The sequence below is a fragment of the Asterias rubens genome, chromosome 19 (genome assembly GCF_902459465.1).
Source record: "Asterias rubens chromosome 19, eAstRub1.3, whole genome shotgun sequence".
Taxonomy (NCBI): domain Eukaryota; kingdom Metazoa; phylum Echinodermata; class Asteroidea; order Forcipulatida; family Asteriidae; genus Asterias; species Asterias rubens.
Window position 1 is genome coordinate 8,775,731 of NC_047080.1, and position 20,052 is coordinate 8,795,782.

General features: G+C 40.8%; 1 protein-coding gene and 2 non-coding genes across 3 annotated transcripts; all 3 read left to right on the forward strand.

Annotated features, from left to right (window-relative positions):
- Positions 1-309: 309 nt before the first annotated feature.
- Positions 310-14,098, forward strand: LOC117303501. Its single transcript, XM_033787725.1, has 11 exons — positions 310-502; positions 2,420-2,636; positions 3,285-3,447; positions 4,221-4,484; positions 5,062-5,164; positions 5,704-5,810; positions 6,746-6,811; positions 7,584-7,939; positions 8,804-8,953; positions 9,402-9,625; positions 12,247-14,098. The coding sequence occupies exons 2-11, from the start codon at positions 2,471-2,473 to the stop codon at positions 13,969-13,971; spliced, it is 3,324 nt and encodes a 1,107-aa protein (XP_033643616.1). The 5' UTR covers positions 310-502; positions 2,420-2,470; the 3' UTR covers positions 13,972-14,098.
- A 4,332-nt stretch (positions 14,099-18,430) lies between these two features.
- Trnac-gca lies at positions 18,431-18,502 on the forward strand. Its single transcript has one exon. It is a non-coding gene; the product is annotated as a tRNA-Cys (tRNA).
- A 1,045-nt stretch (positions 18,503-19,547) lies between these two features.
- On the forward strand, positions 19,548-19,619 carry Trnac-gca. The gene has a single exon. It is a non-coding gene; the product is annotated as a tRNA-Cys (tRNA).
- Positions 19,620-20,052: the final 433 nt, after the last annotated feature.

Here is a 20,052-nt window from a genome sequence, read left to right on the forward strand (position 1 = left end):
TAATAGTCTCGAGCGCACCATTTCGCCTTCCGCTCTAAAGACCTCATCACTCGTGAGACACCACCGTCCCAAAATATTGATGATGCTGATCAGTTAGAACCACAAAGGAGTGAACACGCATTAATAAAGTACCGAAGAAACATGGGGAAATTAATTTGTTTCTGTTTTCTTATGTGATATCCAGCAGTTCCTTTAAGAATGTAAAGTGCGCCCTCAAGCCAATAAAAAGTTGAAGCTCCTCGTAATGCAGTGGTAATCGACAACTGCATTTGATTTTAAGTCCAAGTATGCCGTAGTACCAGTCGTTGCTATAGCGCCAGAGATGAAAGAAAGATGGCGGCCTACATTGAAGTTAAAAATACACCTAGTCTACTTGTCACTTTCCTTAGCTTTCTGATGTTGTTCGGTTGATAAAGTGATTTTAAATGTGTTTGAACGGTTCAAGAACCGCGATTCCCAATTGTTAATTGCTGTGGAATGAAGATAATGTTTTGAAGTCGTGGTGAGTATTTAATCCTAATGATAATATTAATAATAATAATAATAAATTAGTTGGGTTAGGAACTTACTTAGCCTTGGGGGGGGGGGGGGCTATAATATCAAACAAATCTGGATTCTTTTTGGATTTTTAGAGGGGTCTACCAATATGTTTACTTTGTCATTATGTCAATTTGTTGATTTTCTACCTCCATGAATGATTGAATTGATGTAGAGTAGATGTCAGACAACACGTCTGTCGGACAACTCGACCGTTCGGACAACACACAGAATCAGACAACTTGACAGTTAAAAAAACCGTCCGTCGCGTTGTCCCAACGCCACGGTCCAGCTGTCTCATCAACCGTCGAGTTGTCCGAACGGTCGAGTTGTCCGATGGACGAGTTGTCTGAACACCATTTTTATGTGTGTGTTTACTTTTTTTATTATTAACTTTTTTTGTTAGTTTGTCCACTGTGAGCATGGTGAAGGTGACTGGGTCAAGCCAGGCATGCCATGGCTCAATGTCATGGCTCTGCCATGTCTGCTTAGCTTACCATTCTCAGCTTACCATTCTCAGCTTACAAGCAAGCGCCAAATTTCTGGGCTAGCCTTGTGTTGTAAATGTAAACATGGTGAAGCGTAAGCTTGGGCGATATCACGATATTTTATCGAATATCGCGATATTAATTTGGACACGATTTCGATATCGGATGGATTTGGTTTTAATCGAAATATCGATATATCGATATATCGTTTAAATATCGCGATGTATTTGCTAGCTGAGACATCTTGCACCCCATAGGTTTGGAGTAAAACCAGAAAAATAGGTCATTAGAACACCTCTCTTGTGCTAGGACTGTCTCTTCTACAACTTTCACTTGGAGTTTTAAGACTGATGATGTCAAATTTCATTAATCGCGATTATATCGAATATCGCGATATATTGTCGGCAATGCTTAGTGAAGCGTAGAATGCCAAGTAGTAGTAGGCCTAGTATTTAGTTGCGTGGAGTACGCACGCACGCACACAAGCCAGAATTCCCTGCTAATGGCTATTCTGTGAAAAAGGCTTGACGTAGTAAGCACAGAATTCCCTGGTTCCACAGGCGCCGATACTTTGCTACGGTAAGCAGAGCCATGAAATTGGGCCCAAGTGGGTTTAACACACTTGTCACACTGTTCAGTGTCTATATTCTTTTATAAGTTAGTCATGCTATTTTTTGGTATTGCTAGCTCATTCGGCTCATAATGATCATGTTTCTGATCTCACATTATTTCTACTTTTTCACTCGACTTTCTAATCAAACATTCTACCTGTCTAATCACTGTCTAATTCTAAACAACATGTATAAGTTTTTTTTAACATCAACTAAAACTGAAAATGCAATGTGTCACCCTGGTCACTGTCATTGTCTATGATTGAATAAGTAGAATGAGGATGTATTTTGCTTTTAAATTATTTTAACTTTTAAGGTAAATAATTTCAAATCATTTTTCTTTAGTTAAAGCCATTGGACCCTTTCGGTACAGAAAAAAAACAAAAAGTTCACAGATTTACAAATAACTTACAGGGTTTACAGAAGATAGTGGTGAAAGACTTCCCTTGAAATATTATTCCATGAAATGCTTTACTTTTTGAGAAAACAGTAAAACAATATCAATTCTCGTTAGCGTGAATTTCGGATTTATTTTAAACACATGTCATGACACGGCGAAACGAGCGGATACACGAGTGGGTTTTCCCGTTATTTTCTCCAGACTCCGATGACCGATTGAGCCTAAATTTTCACAGGTTTGTTATTTGATATAGAAGTTGTGATACACGAAGTGTGGGCCTTGGACAATAGTGTTTACCGAAAGGGTCCAATGGCTTTAATGGAGATCTTGTATTTGATGAATGGAGTACTTTTGATCATGTTATTTTATTACACTTTATTTAGACTTTAGGAATGGTTGGACAATGAAAAGGCAGCAATAGCCCCAAAACCAGCATGAGTACAGCCATGGCAGGTACATCTCTTTATCATGTTGATGAGACGTCCTGTGGACCCCTATGCCAACACCCCCAGTGCTGGGCCTCAAACCGACGCTGTGAAAGAGGGCTCCCTCGTGTGACAGAACCAGTGGCGACCTCGTGGGACTCGGAGGGAAGTGAAGGTGCGTCGAGTGGTCACTATACTTTGACAAACATACTCAAAACCCTCCTCTAGTGAATTAATAATAATATTAATATCAAAGTCTTATATAGCGCACGTATATACCAAAGGGGCTTAGTATGTTATACAGAAAGACAGGTTATTGAAAGTAATGAATTCTGAGACACAATTATGTAGCACCGTTTACAAGATGCTACGGTGCAGTCAGCAGCCACAGCCAGGAACACCAGGGCGAACCTCTTCTCATTTCGATAAGTGCACAGGTTCTTTTACATGCGTTACACAACACATGGGACCAACGGCTTTACGTCCCAACCATGTTAAGTGTCTTGCTTTAAGGACACAAGTATCACGGCTGGGGATTCGAACCTACACTCTGCTGATCAGAAACACTAGAGTTTGAATTCTGTGCTTTTAACCCCTCAGCCACGACAATTCCACAAAGCAAACGAAACCACTCAACTGTACAGGTTTTGTGTGGTGGCAAAACTGCATACAGATCTAACTGTATTGTGTAAATGCATTCACCATTGTTATTTTGTGCCTATGTTGAGGTACACCAAGTGAGAAGACTGGTCTTTGACAATTACCAAAGGTGTCCAGTGTCTTTTTAACTCTTGGACTAAATTGTTTAATGTGTTACATTCAGGTGCGTTACCAACTCTGAAAATACAGAATCTCCTGACAGACTCTGGCTTGGACACTCTACTTGGACGATTCCCTACGCAGAGATTAAGGCAGTCCGAGGCTTCACTGCCTTCGCCAAGACACCAACGTAGCTCCTCTGCACCAGCTGTAAACTTTAACTCCAAGTAAGGAAATGTTGTAATAATAATAATTTAGGAAAAAGAATTAGCTATTGCAAGGAACTTACAATCAAATGGAGGGTGGTGTCAATGCAAAAAATAGTTTCCTGACGTTTCGACCCTAGCAGGGTGTTTCTCAAAGGCTTAAAAAAAACACAACAAACATGAACGGGTAACTAGTTACCTGTTTAGGTTTGAGAAAGACTCTGCTAGGGTCGAAATATTGGACCATTAATTGTTTTTTGCAATATAATAATTGCCATGATAGAGTCCGTAAGTGCCGGTATCCACCAAAAAGGCGCTCATGGCGCTCGCTCAGCCAATGATAGCTCTCCACGCGTTCACGTTTCATCAACGATGGCAGCCAATGCAACGGGTCAATGTTAGTTTGAGTCCTCGTCGTGACAATTGTTTCCTTAAGCAAGGTACTAAACCATTATTGCTGCGTCCTTCAGATGGGACTTAAAGCAGTTTCCTCGTGTGTTGCGTAATGCACATAAAAGAACCCACTTATCGTAAAGAGAAGGGGCTTGCCCCTGTGTGGCTGGTTTGATTGGCAGCATGGCTGGTTTGATTGGCAGCATAATTACGCCACAGCACCTTGTAAACCATAACATGTTGCTATGTAAAGGAATATTATCTCATACTACACAAACGTATACCTTGAAGGACAAAATACTGAGTGCTTTGATACTTCCCTAGGGGTGTGATAAAGCGCTATATGAAAACCCAATAATACTATCGTGGTTTTGTGGTGTTTTTTTTCTCTCATTAAATAGACCTAAGCAGTTCCCATACACACCCTACACCTCCCCTCTTGGGGTGAGGTCCACCAGCGCCCGGTCCATGCCCGCCTCCATCACCGGGCAGCAGCTGCAGAACAAGGCCAGGTCAGTGGAGGTCAGGGAACTGTTTGAAGTGGACGAACTCAACAGCGATTGGCAGAATGCCTTCGTGCCCGCTCATGTCTACGTCTGGTGCCCATCCAAGAAAGCATATGAGCGTCAGTTGACTAAAGAGAGGGAGCCGACCATAGCTGGGAAGTAAGTCAACCCTTGTCTTGAAAAGACACATAATTGAATTTGACTGGATGCAAAACTGATTAATTTATAATATATCAATCTAGATATCGTTTTTTGCTAGCCATCAATAATAAAAATATTAATAGCAAAAAAGTATATAGCGCCAAATCCATCAAAAAACAATGCCCCATGATGCTTGCAGTAATGGCCACCGAACCATGACCACAGGAGCTCTGTAAAAACAGAAGTATGAGTAGTGTACACTTAACCCGCCACGCTGCCTCATTACACGTGGCGTGTTGACATGGTCACCACCAAACACGCACAGAAACTTTGTGCCAGTTTGTAAGACTGCTGCTGCTTGTTGCAAAATAGTTTTGCGCATTATTGCATTCTTCAAAGCAAACTGGTTAATCATTGCTGTGAACAGTTTACCCTTTTTACCCATCCCTGAGTAAAATGTCTCTAAATTGTTCGATCATTAAACACGAGTATTTCTTACATGATGCAAAACTGTTTTATCTGCTGTTGCATTTGGGAATTCGCTGCCTGTTAATATTTTCTAACAGAAATTCTGATTTTTTGTTTTCTTTTTCAGAAATGATGAAAACGATGTTTCTAAATCAATCACAGTGAAGGACATGACAGACTCGATGGTCCCAAAAGCACCGAAGGACAAAACAAAAAGAAACAAGAAAATGGTAAAAACAAAACAAAGACGTCTGTTTGGTTTGAATCTAAGGTTATAAATAAATGCCATGTGCATGAAATATCTGTCCATAAGGGGTGTCGTTGTTTAGGATGGTGGAGTCAAACTAAGTTGTTCTGCGATTGTGGGTTCGAACCCTGGCCTGGTCAGTCGCGCCACTTGTGCCTTTGAGGAATGCCCTTTATTACAATTGCTTCTCTCCACCAAGGAGTACAAATGGGTACCGGCCATGGACTGGCATCCTGTCTAGGGGAAATAGAAATACTACACTCATTTCAGCTTCAAAAACAACTTGAAAACTCACTTGTTTAGTCTTGGCTTAAGGTGCCGTTATTGCATTTGAATGTTCATTATTGTTATACGATTATTATTGTGTTGTTTACAGCAAACCATACTAGATCGTATCTCCACCATGCAAAGTTTCAAAGACTACTTTCTGAATTTTGTTTACATGGTTGCATAAGAATACAAATAAGTATCTTGTGGTTAGCCTAAAACAGCTGTTTCCTTTCTTGAAATTGTCTTGTACAGAAGAAGAAGGCATCCCGAATAACGCCCACCGGAGGACGTCCATACACGCATCCTAGTCGATCTCCTCTCATCCAACGAAGAACCTTGCCAATTGATATGGATGAAAGGTTAGTTGAGTTGTTGAGCAGAGCAAGAAACAATCTACCCTGCTAAATGTTAAGCAAATATTATTGAGCGCCAAACCAAAGGAACACCAGCTAAAATATGTGAGGTATGCACTGGATGCCATTTCAGTATGCAACTCTTTTGATGGAACAATAGATCAGTGCAGAAAAAAACGACCATTGCTATCAATGAAAAAACAATACATTTGCTTTCAAAAACGGCCCCTATGCTTTATGTTTTTAAGCAAATGTTAGGTGCGTTGGTTTAGCTTCCCTGGGTCTTCCCTGGTCTGCCCCGGTGCGTTCGAATAGCTTTTGACGTCATTCTAGGGGCTCACCCATGTCAGCCCCCACTTCCAAGCTTGTCATGCTTGTGGAGTGGGTCACATGGGGGCTGGCCTCAGGTAAACGACATCACTGCAAGAACGGTGAGTGGTCGTTCATTTAGCTCTTTGTAAGGGGCTCACCCGAGTGAGCACCGCGGGGTAGACCCAGGGAAGCTAAACGAACGCACCCATTATAGAGCTCCAAAGGCACCAGATGGGGAACTCAAGTTGAAGTAACAAATTATGCAAGGTACATTGGTAGAAATATGAGGTATGCACTGGATGCCAATTTCAGTATGCAACTCCTTTGATAGAAATGTAAGGTATGCAATGGACTCCATTTCGGTATGCAACTCCTTTGGTCGAACAATAGATCAGTGCAGACAATGACCATTGCTATCAATGATATAAACAACACACTCGAGTTGCTGGCTTGGACTCAAGTCAAACTCAAGTCTCCAATTTCTTTGACTTGTGACTTGACTTGGCTTAGGGAAAAATTTAATATTGACTTGTTTTGAGCAAAACTTACTTACTTGGTTACAGTACTGATTTTTACATATCTAAGAAAAAATATTGAAAATCAACTTGAACGTTTTTATCCCCACCTAGCATTTCTCAACTTCTGAATCTTCCAAGAGATATCTTAATGGATGTACTTGTGCACATTCAAAACAGGTGAGTTGTGTTTGACAATTATAGCAATCGCACAACATCGGTAAACAGTATTAACCAAAGGCCCACACTTCGTGTATCACAGCTTATATAAAAAATAACAAACCTGTGAAATTTAGGCTCAATCGATCATCGGAGTCGGGAGAAAATAATGGGAAACCCACCCCACGTTTCGCTGTATCATGACATGTGTTAAAAATAAGTAGTAGTTGAAAAGCAGGACAGTCCTTTTTCAGAACTGAGAAGTCTCCTGAATTCTGAAAGTCTACTCCGTGGTAGTAGAGTGGGGTGTCGTGGCCGAGCGGTTAAGAGCACCGAATTCAAGCTCTGCTGATTCTGTTCAGCAGTGTGTGGGTTCGAATCCCGGTCGTGACACTTGTGTCCCTGAGCAAGACACTTAACCATTATTGCTTCTCTCGACCCAGGGGTAAATGGGGACCTGTGAGGGCAGAGATGGTTCTTGTGATTGATTTAGCCGAGTAGCGCATTTGTTGCACGAGGCTGTATACTCCCCAGGGAGCTGAGATGGTTTAAGGAGTGAATTAAGGCCCAGTGACCAGGGGTAATAATTTGAAGCGCTTTGAGACACCCATTCGGGAGTGAAAAAGCGCTATATAAACTCAAATATTATTATTATAAAGCAAGGTAAGTTCTCAAAAGAACATGGTGCACAGATACACTAGGTGTTACGGCAAACCAAATATATATTGATACCTCACCATAACTGCCTCAAGTCCCATACAATATTTCACCATTTGAATCTCTTGTTTATCAGCGAGTCGCTGGACAGAGCCAAAGTGCAGGTCCTCTTGAACCGTCTCATGCCACTGATCCATTTCGACCAGAGCCAGCCGGGTCACCGAGCGCTCTCTCCGACCCCCCTCCTTGCCAGCGGAATCCTCCAGAACAAGAAGATGAGCATCCATGAAGGGCGTCAGCGTCTCGGTGACCGGGAGCAAGAGGCTGCCACTGGAGCGAAGAATCCATTCTATCTGGACGATACTGTTCTGTCTGCGATGACGACGTCGACGTATACCGCCCTCACACAGCAGTTACCTGCGGAGGATGCGCAGCAAGAGGTGCAAGAGACTGGCAGGATGGCTCGTCAGCAGCCACTGGGACCCATCCAGGGTGAGTTTGGCTTGATTTGAGAAGGGGGTGGGGGGTTGTATGATGATTGTTGCGTTCACATTATAATAATAATATAATATAAAACCAAAGTCATGTATAGCGCACGTATCTACCAACAAGGGTCTCAAGGCGCTTAGTATATAAATTTATACAGAAAGAGAGGCTATTGAAAGTTATGAATTCTGAGACCAAATTATGTAGCACCTTATGCAGCCACAGCCAGGAACACCGGCGCGAACCCCTTCTCTTTACGTTAAGTGCACTGGGTGCTTTACGTCCCATCCGAAGGACGAAGCAATGGTCAAGTGTCTTGCTTAAGGACACAAGTGTCACGGCTAGGGATTTGAACCCACACTCAGCTGATCAGAAACATCAGAGTTTGAATTTGATGCTCTTAACCGCCCGGCCAAAAACTTTGACTTCTACTTAAAGGGAAGGTATACCTTGGTAATCACTCTTAAAATTATTGGCAATCAAAAAAATTTGGTTAGAAGCCTACAGCAGCTGACCATTGTACAAAGCATTTTGAGAATTATTGCTTTTTCGAAAAAATTGCAGTTTTGAATCTGAGAAACTTTACTGTCAAATACATTTATTGGGTTGTGTATTTAAATTACGGATTATTCTTCCTGCGTCGACATAACTGTCCGGATTTTCAGTAATATCTCAAATATGAGACCACCTTTTTGAAATGTTCACAGATTAGTTTAGATTTACACTCTCGTGAAATAAACCAATTAACGATTCAAAAAATTGAAATTCTGCATTTATGTTTGGCCTTGATTTTTGTTTTCCTTTTTGCCACTCCCGGAAACAATTGTTTTTCCAACAACTACAAAATTCCTTCTCTTTCCACTCTTTTAGCTGACAAGGTAGCCCCTCTACCCAAAGTTTCCCATTTTAGAAACAAGCCAACGTCAGTCTCGACAAAGAGCCTACCACCACTAATCCCTGGCGCCAAACCAACCAAGCCCTTCGACTACAAAGGAGCCAAGTCACTGGATCTTACCCTAGGTAAGTTCAGAAGGGAGTTTATTTCTGCTGCCACAAATATTTTGCTGATTTTTTAACTTTACATGCTGATAAGTGGAAAACAATTTGTTTAACCCTTACGCTGTGTATTAAGCACGGTATACTCAGTACTTTTGCGAGTTCTGTGAACAAAATCCACTGGAAAATACTGGGGTGGGATTCAAACCCACAAACCTTTGCATTGCTTTAGCAGATGTCTTACCACAAGACCACCGAGCTAGCGCGGTTGCTAATGGCAGTTTGAATGATATGTGTTAGCAGCGGGAACTCCATTGATTTAAAGATAATAATAATGACACACAACATTTATTAGGCGCTTATTACGGTTGTATTCAGTTCATTCAGTATTTTCCTGCAAGGGACTACGTTTGAATAATGAGACCTACTCATAATTGTTAATTTTTACAAATACTTTTGCTTCTCGATTTAGGGCCACTTCCAAGTCCCGAACTGCTCTCCCCTGAGAAGCCATCAACACCCCGCTCTGAGAAGGCGTCCACCTTATACGTGACCCTCCCTTCTGTCCCCTCACCGGACAGGACGGACTTGATCACTCCTCTTCAGCCCTATGGGAAGCAACCAATTACTGGTGTTCCGTTTAGGTTTACCAACTACCTGCGGGACACGCCTTCGCTGATTGCCAGCGAAGATTTTGTGAGTATTTCATTTCATTTCAATTCTTTTTTGTTTAGTAATTTGGGAACCAATGCACAACTCTACTTACATATGGCCTTAGCGCAAAATTGAACCTGTCAATTTCACAAAGAGCTAGGACTAGTCCTAGGAGATAATAAAAACCTAAGGCTAGTCCTTAGTTAGTACAAGTAACTTGTCCTAACTCCTGATAAGACTAGTCTAAACTCTTTGTGTAGTCCACCCCAGGGCTCAATTTCACAAAGGTAAGATTGATCTTAACTGCAAATCACTCTTTATTGCGAAGCAAATTGTGATGTCACAGTACAAATCACTTTTGGTAATACTGACAACTCATGTTAAGATGAATCTTAATGCTTTGTGAAAAACAGCCCCAGTGCCAAAGTGGTGATAGGTGAGTGCTTAAAGTACAAGCGACACATGCCACCCCTAATTTCACAGTTGAAGATCAACAGAAAAAATGCATTGATAAAAGGGATGAAGAAAACATTACAAAGTAGTAGTTTGAAAAAAATAGCACCCTTTTCTGAAAAGCAAATTCAAAAACAAATTGAAAGTCAAAGTATTAATCACCCAAATTTCATTCCTACTTCAAATATTGGTTTAATTTCTATTTGTTATTTTTTGTATTGTCGTTAACTCTTTTGTTTTAATTTCTTAATACCTTGCATGCTTACAGCCTGAGTTATTTTGGTTTGATTATGAGGTAAAAATTGTTTGTCAGGTCACATTTGAGTGTGTTTTAATTGAGTTGCACCCCATACTGTTCATTATTTCTGCACTGCTGGTTATAATCAGAGCTGTGTCTTGAGAGAGTTGCCACATAGAGGGACCAGTTTTCTTTGGTCACTATGGCCCTACGGTTTCATAGAGCTGCTTAAGCAAAAACAACCTTGCTTAATAAAATTAGTTTACCGGCCAAGACTTCACTCAATAGTTATGCTAATAGTTATGGGTTTTTTTTCTTTTCTTTTTTTTCCTTCTTTTTTTTCTTGATTTTCTATTGTATAATATTTTCATTTTGTGTAGGCGCCTTGATCGGTTTGTCTGGAAAAGTGTGCATTATAAATTTGTAATATTATTATTAAACAGCAGCTTTTAAAACCAAGAAGAAAATGCCTTGGTTACCCTTGTCCTTTCAAAAAGCATACAGGCCTGAGTGGGCATCTACACCCATTAGCTCTAACTAGTTTTGTGTTTAACTGCACTTATTTACCTGATTCATGCACACCTTGGGCCAATTTCCTATAAAGCATACAAATTTGCTTAGCATGAAATTTTTTCCTTGATATAAACAGGATTACCAACCAAATGTCCACGTGATTTTCAGGATAAGCTAACAACAGCTGAATACCAGTAACAAGCAATATGCAACAAATGGAAATTTAGTTGGTAATCCAGTTTTTATCAAAAAAGAAATTTCATGCTAAGCAAATTTTTGTGCTTAGCAGCTCTATGAAATTGGGCCCAGGTCTTCACCTCAGCTCTTACATCCAGAAGTGTACTTTGCCGAGTACCAGCGTAGATGTAGATGAACCCAACGCGCAGTCTAGTCTGGTACCCTGTGTTTCACCCAATGCTTTTTTTGTTTGGTATACAAAATGGCTTCTAATTGCAAGTTGACGCAACTCTCTCATTATAGAGCTCTGGTTACAATGTACGCATTAGCCCCTTTCACACTACATGAATTTCCCTGGGAAATTCCCACAATGGTTGACCTGTTCACATTTGAATAACCAAACCTTGCAAACTCCCAGGAAGATAGCTACCCCTGCTATAAAGTGGGAAAAAAACTTGGGTTTAAAATTCACAGGAGTTTCCTGTGTTTTCATTACCTGGGTATTAGCTCGGTAGTGTGAAAGGGGCTTAGTAGGTTATGTCACATGAAGCATTTTAAAGTTTTCACAACACATTATTTTTAGAAACATTCAATATGTACACTAGTTATTCATAACTGTATTCATTTTCAGCTAATACACTTACAGCTACTTGTCATTGCATATTTCTGGTATAAAAATAGTATAAATACAAAATATTTGTTGCTAGTACAATGTATAAAACTATTTGCAATTGTAATATTTGCATTTCATAGATTTAGTTGTCAATTTGTAATTCACTTTTGGTTACATTTCTCTGGAGACAAGATCATCATTCATCATTCCTGAATCACAGAAACTTTATTGCACCATTCACAATCATAAATTCCACTTGTCCTCCTTGAAGGAGGGAAGCAATTTTCCATGAACATTTATTTGTCCTATCTTGCAATCCACAATAATTTTTGAAACAACAATGACAATATTCATACTGTCTGTATCTCTGTTGACATTTTGCTAAGCATTCTGGAAACCATCTCAACTCCTTAGGAGTATGCAGCACCAGAAAACAAAATGGCGCATAGGTTGTTCCTGGTTGATGAGAAGCAATTGCAGTTTTTAGTTAAGTTTGTTGCTTAAGGACACTTGTGGCAGTGTCATGAGCGTAGTTAGAATGCATACTCTGATGACTTTACCACCAGAATTTGAGTTTGCTGCACAAGCCCGCTATATTTGTCTGCAGCTGACGTAGCTTGAACAGTAATTTGTTAGCTTACAAAAGTGTTTTTGTGTTCTTTTCCACAGCAACCCCTCCATGCCGTATCGCCATCTCTGTCCACTGGTGTGCCTCAAGCACCACTGGGTACTCCCGCTACAAACATTTACCATCCTTCGAAAATGCGTTCTCCGAGCCCTACCAAGCAAGGGTACCAAGGAATCCCAGATCCTTATCAAAGAGACGTCAACACCGCCCCTGACCTTTCAAATCCAGAAGCCCTGGGCACCATCCAAGAGGTGCACAGCACAATGACAACCTCCTACCTAGATACATCAGCAATGGGTACCAGTCGTATGACCTCACCCATAAAGCAGTTCACCCCCGTCTCAACCCCGTGGGGCAACTGCACAAGCATCACTGCGGGTCCGGTGTCTGACAGAGCCAGCCGGTCCCCAGTTCCACCGATGACCCCTCGCCCGTCCACGGCAACACCGGACTTCTGGCCTGAAGTAGATGAAAGGGACTACATGACATCGCCTGAGAAACCACGGGAGACGGCTTCAAGCCAAACGAACGACATGACGACACCAACTGCCCCTCCGCCGTCACCGGAACCTCAAGACTTGAAAAGTGACTTTGATTTTGCGGTCAACGACATGAGTAAAAGCGCTGTGACAACGTCATTGACGCCTCTTGTGGAGGAAGGTGAAGAAGAAGAAGAAGAAGAAGAAGAGGAAGAAGAAGAAGAAGAAGAAGAAGAAGAAGAAGAAGACGAGGAAGAGGAAAAAAAAAGCAAAGATATTGTAGATGGGAAAGTAGTAAATAAGATCACAGAGGGTGATCAAAACATTGAAGAAGGAAATCAGGACACCCCTGTTGGCCAGGAACATCCTACCAACTCTGAAGATCCTACTTCTGAGAATCTAAATAAAAACTCCACCGATGCTCCAGAGAGGGAAACAGGAACTACAGATGTAGAAAGCACAGAACAAGATCATACTGCAGAAAATGCTGGTGCAAGTTCTTTAGAGATGATTGAACCTGCTGAGGGACTAAATGATAATTCAGACGAACAGAGTGGGTTGAATCTTGACACAATTCAGGAAGGTTTGGATAATACGGATGTGGGGGAACAAACAGCAGCGACCACAGAGTTTGTCAAACCTGATGACTCTTCAGTGAATACGGAAGGCATAACTGCCGCGGAAACTTCAACCGATGCTGCTCTCCTCAAGGAAGAAGCTGTACCTGGTTTCAGCCAAGAGCAAGATGAGAGTTCAACCAATCAGGGTGCCAGCATCAACGCAGAGACAACCAACGGCAGCGCAGAAGAGGGTATTGACCCAGTCCTGTCAGCTAACGAGGGCCAAGAAGTTATAACTTCAGAACATGGAACTGAAAATCCCCAAACAGCCAATCAGAATACTGGATTTGATGTTAACTCGGCTGTCTTAACCAATGGGGATGAAGCTCTCTCAGATTCTGAAGAGGACGCCATCAAACCCCAAACAGCCAATCAGAATACAGGATTGGATGTCGACTCTGCCGTGTTAACCAATGAGGATAAAGCTCTCATAGACCATGAAGGGGACACTATCGATCCCCAAACAGCCAATCAGAATACAGGAGAGAAACGAGACCCTGACATAGCAACCAATGAGGGCCAATCTCTCATATCTTCAGAGCAAGAGACCAATGAAGGTGGAAATTTCAGCGCTGGTGACGATAAGGGACAAGATGCAGATAATCGGGAGCAAGAAAATGCCTCCATGGATAAGGGAGAAGTTGGAGAAAATGTGGTACAAATTTAAAATGTTGTTTGTAAATAATTTGAAGCTTGCTGAAGGCTTGTAACTAGGAATGGGCAATAGGAGACTTTCCAACACTAGGTGGCAGCAGACATACCGGGTAAATTTCCATTGTTTACGTAGTTCTGAACATGCGCATAATTCTGAGAACAATGGATTTACCCGGTAAGTCTGCTGCCCTCTATCGTCCCAGAAAGTCTCCCATTAAAAGAGATGACATGCCTTGTACATGTTTAATGGGTGGTCAGCAAGCTGTAGCTTAATTACTAAACAATCTCATGTAAGTATATGCAACAACCCTTGGGTTAAATTTATTGTAAACTCTACATTTGTATAGGTTTAAAACAACCAAACGGTTTCAAACACCAAAGGGCAAAGGTGTACGTACTTTGCCTTTATTTAACAACTGTTAAAACAAGAAGTTTGGAAAGAATGATTCTGGATTCCTAAATAATAGTGCCTTTCTTGTTAAACCCTGGTTCATACATCCTGCGAATGCTAATGCGATACTAGTTTTGACGTCATAAATTCGCAATGAATAATTCAGAAGAGTAGAGATGAGCTCAACTCCTGCGAAACATTCGCCGCGAAAACAGCCCTTCCCATTTGCAGGAAGTATGAACCGTGCTTCAGACAGCACCAATCAGCAAGAGATACATTTTACTCACAGAACTAATGAGTTTGTTGAGGATAAGCATGGGCACCAGCAACAAAGAGGGAAGCCTTTTGGGGACACTAGGTGGCAGCAGACCTACCAAGTTAATCCATTGCTTGGAAGTGTGCGCATTGTTCAAATTTACGTAAACAATAGACCTTATGCATTGACGTCATCCAGCGGCCATCTTAGTGGAAAAACCCTGACGAAACAATCAAAATGCACAGATTTGTACGCGCGCGCACAGGATTGGCCAATGAACAAACTCATTTTGACCTCTAGGTGAGGGCACCCTACTGAAATGACGGTATGTGCATAAGGTCTATGGAAAACAATCAGGTATTTACTGCCATGTAGCATAACGAGCCTCCTACTAAACCCTATTTGCAACTTCATACCAAATATGTGGCAAATAATGTGCATGTACATAGACATTAGTACAACATTAATATTATGACCACCTTTTAATAATGTACAGTGTTTGTAAAATATTCCCTAAATATTTGTATTTTTCTGATGAAATTTTATAAACAATTCTCAAATCCGTCCAGTCGTTTTTAACTGAAACTAAATTCCATTGAGTCTTTTTAAATGAAAAAAAGGCTTGTGCACTTACTTTTAATTTTAATATTTGTTGAGCGACTTTAATGTACAAAATGTACATGGAAAATCGCTTAACAATGTTACATGTAAAAATCAAGAAGTTATCAGAAATAGGGATGTTTAAAGCAATGTTCAACTTAGATATTTAATTATCCTTTTCCTCGAAACGGAAACAAAGCACAACTGCCTTTAATTGTTAATGTCGTCTTTGAAATAACAAAAATAACACTATATATTTAATTATTTTTAGACCATGTATGCAATGGCCTAGGCCTGAATGCTTCGTTTTTGAAAGGGCAGGGGGAAAGGCATGTTCTCCTTGGCAAAGGGCACCCTATGAGGAATTGTAAATTTCTACTGGAGCATTTCAAGGGCACCAAGGCAATGACGCGGGGCATGGAGGCAATCACATTCGTTGCCTCCATGAAGTATCACGCTTGAATGGGAATTTCACTGGATATTAATTTCACTTTTACTCAATAATTTAATTTAAAGGTTAAAGGAACACGTTGCCTTGGATCGGACGAGTTGGTCTATAAAAAGCGTTTGTAACCGTTTTTTATGAAATGCTTATGGTTGGAAAGATGTTTTAAAAGTAGAATACAATGATCCACACAACTTCGCCTCGAAATTGCGTGGTTTTCCTTTTACTGTGCGAACTAACACGGTCGGCCATTTATGGGAGTCAAAAGTCTGACTCCCATAAATGGCCGACCATGTTAGTCGACGAGGTAAAAGGAAAACCGTGCAATTTCGAGGCATATTTGTGTGGATCATTGTATTCTACTTTTACAACATCTTTCTACCCATATGCATTTTATTACAAACGCTTTTCAAAGACCAACTCGACCGATTTAAGGCAACGTGTTCCTTTAAAGGTCGTATATTGGGAAATTGTTATCTGGGCCTTCACTTTTTGTTTGGACACACTGAGGTTTGGTTGAAGCACTGCAGTGTGTGATGTACACAATAAATGGTTGTGTTTAACATGTATTAAATACAAATAATAATATGGTTGAAGAAAAGTTGTTTTATGCATTTCTTTGTTTGAAATTTCATTGTATTCCTTTATGAAAGGAATGTCCAACTCTGAATGTTACCATACAGCAGACCAAAAAATACATCTGACTTAAAATTTGAGAATACTTTCAAACATGTTTTTGTTATGAATCAGTTGTTGATATTTTCACTTGGCATGCCAGGTAGATTATGTTCTTTAGAGAACTGATTTTAATTGAATGAATATTTGGGGGAAACCTAACAGACGAAATAGTATACATTCGTGAGTAAATCAGGAAATTTCCTCCAAGACATATTGTACCCAATCAGCCGTCGGACGCCGGGCCTTTGTGAAAAAAAAAACCCGACCAATGAAATTGCTCGTTTAACCAATGGGCGTGGTTTCGAAAACACTTTTGCAAAAACATGAAGATTCGCGCAGACGACAAAAATGGACGAAACAAACACAAGCAAATCAAGAATTTCCTCAAAAAATACTGTACCCAATCAGCCATCGGAAAAAAAACCTGACCAATGAAATTGCTTGTTTATTCAATGGGGCGTGGTTTCAACAACTGAGCAAGTTTGAGCAGTGACTTACTGCTTCATGGTTACCTACGCATGCAATACATCCTGGGTACCAGGCAAAATCGCTCAATGGTCGACTTAAGTCCCTCGCTCCGGCGTCTTCCTCCATGCTCCGACCACTGTTGCAAAACACGACGATCCGAGCAGACGACAAAAAACGGAAGAATAAACACGTTCTTGAGCAAAATCCAGACGAGATAAATACATTCGTGAGTAAATCAGGAAGTATCCTCCAGAAAATATTTTACCCATCAATTAGCCGTCGGAAGTTGTCCCTTTGCAAAAAAACAACCGACCAATGAAATTGCTCGTTTATTCAATGGGCGTGGTTTCGAAAAAAAAACTTTTGTAAAACACGAAGATTTGCGTAGACGACAAAAACGGACAACTATAAAATACAATCTTTAGCAAATCGATAAAATATCCTCCAGAAAATTATATTGTATCCAATCAGCCGTCGGAAGCCGGTCCATGTAAAAAATAACCGACCAATGAAATTGCTCGTTAACACCTGTGGCAAAACACGATTATCCGCGCAGACGACAATAGGTTTTGTACACAATCACGCCATTTTCAGAACAGTTGCATGGAAATTCCTCTACAAGATGTGTCCATTGTATTAGTAATGACATTCTAGTTGGAATTATAACACCCTGGATATGGTACAGAACCGTAGCATCAAATGGAGACAAGGGAGAAGTGTACAAGTTACTTGCTCGCCAGCTACATTATTCAAGCACACGACAACAAGGACAAGTTTTGGAATAATAATTATCTGCCGTGGTAGACCTATCTCCACACGCGACTGACTTGTTTCGAAAAGAAGGTAAGACATTGTTACTTTTCTGGTTCTATTGTACAGCGGGGTTATGCCCAAAACCTGCATCTTCTGTGGTCTAATTAATACCTATTCACCCAAGGCTCCATTCGGAGTGTCAACACATCTTTGTTTGCGAAGTTGAAATTGAATGATATCACAAGCCCACGTTGATACAAAAGCACTTGGCCCGAGTGAAAAATTAGGCCTACTATTTAACTTTTAAGGGTGAAAATATTTGTCAAACCACTGACAGTATTAAGGCAAGCAATAATTGAGGTCGTTCACACGCCGTAATTGGTCTAACTCAATTTAGACCGGATCTGGTTCAACTCTTCTAAACGCAAAAAACAAAAAAAACAAAGGTAGACCGGATCAGGTCTTAACCCCAAAACTTAGACGGGACGGTCTAAGTTTGTTTATACTACACGTACACCTCCGTCTATGATGACTATGGGCTAAATTGAATCATAAAAAGGAACGTTTTGGGTTTATTATCCAGATTCTGTTTACAGTGTTGAGACTTTGAAGTCCAGTAAGTCACGGTGGGGCAAATCTGATACACCAACTTAGTTCAATCCCAAATTTTATTTAAAATTTACAATCAGTTTCTCTTGTGGTTTACATTATTTGATAACTTATAAACTAATAATATTAGTTTGTTCCCACGTGACCGTATTTCAGCCAACCAGATTAATACAGAAGCATATAAACTATAATATTGCGTACAGATTGCATCAGCCGTAACTTTAATAGCTAGCTACAATTAGATAAAAAATTACAAGACTCTTGAGCAAGTTGGGGGTATAGCTCAGCGGTAGAGCAATCGACTGCATATCGACAGGTCCCTGGTTCAAATCCGGGTATCCCCTTCTATATTTTTCCCCCAATAATTGTTTTTGTTGATAACAAATTGTATGGAACGAAATGAAACTATTTCTCACACAAGGACTTACTTTTCACACCAAATCAGCTTTTTGGTTGTGTAACTTCCTATTATTTTTTTGTGCGATCTGCAAAGCTCCGAACGCCCTAGGATCATGGCGGATCGAAGTTTGACGTCGCGTCGACGCAATGGCGGTCGTGGCGCGTTGTGTGACGCTGCGGCGACTTTTGTTTAATATTGCGCTTTATTAGCAACTTCGTTTGCAGAGAGGGGGCGCCACGCACTCAACACGGATCGGAAAATGAACCCAGTGGTGGTACGGTGTTCACAGTTCCCCCCTACGGCTATTTTGACACCTGTTTGGATTTTCGACACGGTATCACTCACCTCCCGAGCTGGGTTAGTTTGACACGGATCAAACGACACCGTGTTGGAAAGTTCAGTGTAAAATGATGCCAGTGTGTACCCGGAAGAGGTCCGCAGAATGGGCGTGCCACACCGTAAAGTGACTGCGTATTCTTTCCTGTACACATGCCTACGTGCATGTAGATGTACTTGAACATGTACCTGCTGCAGTGCTACTACGTCGCTTGCCAAAGCGCAAAGGGAAAACAAACCATGCATACTATAAGCACAAACAAAATCCAATGAAACAAGGCTATACATGTACTTCCTCCATGGTCCACCATTGATCATAGAAATAGACTTGTATTGGATTGTAACATAGAGCAAGGGATTGTATATAATAAGCATTGGTAAAACGCTGAATTATTCAACTCGAGCTTTGAATTTCCTAGCTGTACTTCATCAACATACAAACTGCGTGGGTGTTATAATAACATGGTCTAAAACAGAGTTTTGTGCACTCCAACAATTATACTCATCAGCCTGAAGTGAAATTATAATTGACAACAGGTGGTCATGCGTGGCCGGGCCGCCAACCTTCAGCATTGAACACACAAACAAAGATTGCGTCAGCCGTCACTAGCTAGTGGTATATAATGTAAAATAAAGCTTCAATTGTGATGTAGGGGGATATAGCTCAGTGGTAGAGCATTCGACTGCAGATCGAGAGGTCCCTGGTTCAAATCCGGGTGTCCCCTGGTTGTCTTTTTCTTACTTTATTTTAATATTTTAAGGGAATTATACGACCCGTGGAGGACCCGACAACTCGGCAAATTACTGAAATGCATACAATATTTGTAAGCATTATGGGGGTTTAAAAAAATATATTTTTTAGTATTAATTAATTTGGATCTTTTGTGAGCAATTTTGGTTTTTATCCAAGATTTGACATAATAATGGACTCATGATCATTGCAGGATCGGCACACTGAAGTATGATGCAGGGCAGGGGTAACAATTACATGTGACTGCTGGTGGCCTTGAATTATTTTAGTGGGTGGGGAAGCTAGCTATCGCCATCACATTCCGGAGCCTAAACAAGTTCTTCTTCATACAACTTTTGTCTACACTTTTGTTGATCAGTTGCAAGTTGTGTTCCATTATTGCTGATCTTTCTATGGTATGATGGCTT